This window comes from Rhea americana, unplaced genomic scaffold (assembly GCF_003343005.1).
Source record: "Rhea americana isolate MKP2758 unplaced genomic scaffold, rheAme1 scaffold_184, whole genome shotgun sequence".
NCBI classification, from domain to species: domain Eukaryota; kingdom Metazoa; phylum Chordata; class Aves; order Rheiformes; family Rheidae; genus Rhea; species Rhea americana.
The window spans coordinates 1,118,101-1,121,572 of NW_028185972.1; the positions used below are offsets into that span (position 1 = coordinate 1,118,101).

The following is a 3,472-nucleotide window of genomic DNA, read 5'->3' on the forward strand; positions in this document are numbered from 1 at the left end:
ATTTCATTTTTTTTCTCCTCCTCCTGTGGGTATTTTGCGGAAATACGATCGATGCGCTTGAATATTCTAAAATGTATTTCGCAGTAGAACGAAACGATATATATAACATGTATGTTTAATCATGCGATCCGTACACACATCCACACGGGGAGCTGCGTGGTGTTTTTCGTYGAAGGGAATATTTACAAATGATAGCATTTGGAGSATCATTCAGTTTTTTTTTCTCCTCYTTCGGATTAAGAGCAACGGAAAAAAAATCGTGACTTCACTAACACCTCATACGGAGAAATGATCTCCAAAGCAACTGAAGTATACATTTGCAGGCTGTCCTTTTAGGATTTATTTTTACAGAAGTTAGTTAGGAGGCCACGGATTTGTAATCTCTTTTCTCTTTTTCCCCCTCCCCCAAAGCAGTATTTATGAACCAACATGGGCTTGAAACAGGAGAGAGGTAGACGAAAAAAAATACTGCACTTCAAAGGAAAAGAAAATACTCGCTTAATAGCCAAGTACAAGGCATCACACGCACCTACAGRGAGAGACTTTAAAAAGAGACACACATTTGTCAATTTTACGGACCGAAGTGGGCTAAATTTTCCCTTCTAGGCTCGGCTCGTTTTCRTAAGATCAGCGTGAAACCGCTTCTGTCCGGGAACCAATAAAGGCAGCGGCGCTGCGGGTCTCCCGATACAGTTATATCTATATAATATATATGCACACATCTGTGTATGCATGTAGGCACTACGCTCTTGGGGGAAGCCAACAGCCTTTCACAAGCGGATCGTCTCTCCCAGCTAAAACTCAATTAGCAAGCTGTCCTCACGGCAATTCGCCGTTATTGAATTAATAAGTCTGAGTACACCCAAAGGTAAACGAAGGGACTCTCATAATTCATATTCCCTTAATTACGTCTTCTCCCGTGAATAGAGGAGAGAGAAAGGGGGTGTCTTTCTTTTTTAAAAGTTATTTAACTTTCCCACGACTTGTTCCCCTGAGCTGAAAATACTGATTTGCTGTCACATCTCTGTTTGACAATGGAGAAATGTGTCAACAGAAAGGAGGGGACAAATCTCATCATTAGCCCCTCTAATGCAAGAAGCTGTTGTGTATTAAATGAGCCATATGGAATTTATTATGCTTTATCAGCGCCTGATTTTAACTGTAAAGTGATTTGCTCAGCTTCAAACTCGGAGACATCTGTTTTCTGTTGGCAATCAGGGCATCCCAATGTTTATCGTCTCTTTGGTTATGAGACTTGGGTTGGGAAATGCACTCTGGTATGGGGCGGCAAACACCTTTAATAGCATTGCACTCACTCACTATTAGATCAATGCAGGCTTATTGCTATCAAAAATGGGAAATCAAATAGCATTAGCCAGCTCCTTGTGCAGGCGGAGAGGAAATCAAACAACATTTCGCCTTCAAATGGCCCTGTTTGTTCTAGCACTAAGTGGGCTTTTATGAAGCCCGATTGGAGATTTGATCGCAGCCAAATACCCGGCTTGCAGCCGAGCGGGTCTGTCTGACAACCGAAACCCCGTGGGGCCCCGTCACTTTAATCCAACGGAGTTTCGCCAGCCCGTGGCTCGGCCGCGGCGCGGCCGGCCGGGGCCACCCCCGACCCGACTCGTCCCGTCCCGACCCGACCCGACTCGTTCCGTCCCTTCGGAGCTGCCGGGCCCCGTCGAGGGCCGCCCGCGCCGCCACTCACCTGCACTCGGGCCTCGGTCAGGTCGAGCCTCATGGCCAGCTCCTCCCTGGGGGGACACAGCCGCCGTCAGCCCGCGGCCCCGGCGCCGCCCGCCCCCTCCAGCCCCCCGCGTCCCGAGGGGCTCCCCAAAACGCTGCCGCGGGTGGGTGGSTGGGGAGGCAGCAGGAGGAAGGGAGCAGGACACCCCTTGCCTTCGGGCTGCCCTTCCGTCTAGTTTTGGGATGCGGAGCGGGACGCGTTTCGGAAATGGGGAGTTTTGCCAAGAAACAACAACAACAAAAAGATAAAGCCCCCCCTCAGTCCCCCTAAAATTGAACCGACCCCGCGGCCGCTGCCATCTCTGTGCGCGGCGGCGGCAGAAGTCAGCGGAGCCGAAACCCGTTGCAGTTATCGCCGCAGCAAGTCGGAAGCCGCTAAGAAGTTTTACATAAAACTGCTCGTAACCCGTTTAGCGAAAGCCGGAGCGCCCCGGGCTTAGCCGGGGCCCCCTGCGCCCCCGGGGGCCGCCCGGGCCCCACAGCGCAGCGCCGCACCAGCCCGGAGGCAACGACAAACCCCGCGGAAAAAAAGCAAAAGATACAGCAAAGCACCCCCCTGCCCACGGATATACGTGTATTTTAGCTATTTACATACATCTACCGCCGGTCGCAGGCTGCGACCTGGGGCCGCAGCGGAGCGGCCTCCCCCCGCCCCGGGGTGACCCACGCGGGGCGGCGGCAGGCACGGGGCCGCGCCGAAGGGCAGGGAATAAAATGCCCCCGCAGGAAAAAAACAAAACAAAACAACAACAACAAAACTCGGAGAAAAAAAAGGAAAAAAGAAAAGAGAATACAAGCGGAAGAAACGTAAAGAGCTCCTAAATCGGTTAAGTGTGGAGTCGGGGGGTTTAATTCCTCCTCCGGGCCACCGCGAATACAGTGGCCGCCGGCAGCCAGGAGCGGGAGGCAGCTCGGCCTCTGCTCCTGCCCCCTTCCCCACCGAGGAGCCGCCGGGCCGGGCCCGCGGGGACACGACGTGCCCGCGGCCGAAGGGCCTGGGGCAGCCAGGGGCCCCGACGTGCCAGGCCGGTATTTTTAGGCTGCGGAGCTTTGATCTCGGCCCCTGCCGGGGCTTCCCCGGGCCGGGCGGCGCTCCAGCCCCCGCGGGAAAGCGTAACCGATCCGCGGGGCCGGCGGGCAGCGGGGCAGCGGGTAAAAATAGCGCCGCGCCAGGCGCTCGGCCCCCCAACGCGGGCCCGCACGCCGCGCCCCGTCCCAAAACGGACCCGGGGAGGCGGGTGGCTGGGGCAGAAGGTGCCTCGAAGKGCGGTCTGGAGGCTGAGGTGGCAACCCCGGCTGCAGGGCATGGACGCCCCCCTCCCCGGCCCCCCCCCGCCGGTACCTGGTGAAGACGTCGGGGTAGTGGGTTTTCTGGAAGGCCCTCTCCAGCTCCTCCAGCTGGTAGCTGGTGAAGGTGGTGCGGTAGCGCCGCTGCTTYCTCTTGAGCAGCCCCTCCTCGGAGTCGCTGCCGGCCGAGAGGCACACGCTCTCCTCGCCATCCTTGCCCTCGCCGTCCTCGGGGTGCAGCAGCAGCTCCTCCTTGGGCGACAGCTCGCCGCCCTCGGCGCCGGGGGCCGCGGCGGCGCCCCGACGGCCCTCCTTGAGAAGCCCGCCGCCCTCCTCGCCCAGCAGCTCCTCCTCCTCTTCGTCCTCCAGCTCCTCTTCCTCCTCGTCCTCCTCCTCCAGCATCTCTTCGTCCTCGTCTTCGTCGTCGTCCTCCTCC

General features: G+C 56.9%; 1 protein-coding gene across 1 annotated transcript in view; it reads right to left on the bottom strand.

Annotated features, from left to right (window-relative positions):
* Window positions 1-3,472, bottom strand: part of ARX (aristaless related homeobox) — a 6,839-nt gene that overhangs the window by 2,050 nt on the left and 1,317 nt on the right. Inside the window, exons 2-3 of the mRNA XM_085302064.1 lie at window positions 3,092-3,468; window positions 1,712-1,757 (exon numbers count right to left, since the gene is read on the bottom strand). Of these exons, the coding sequence (XP_085158190.1) occupies window positions 1,712-1,757; window positions 3,092-3,468 (423 nt within the window). The remainder of the gene's footprint in view (window positions 1-1,711; window positions 1,758-3,091; window positions 3,469-3,472) is intronic.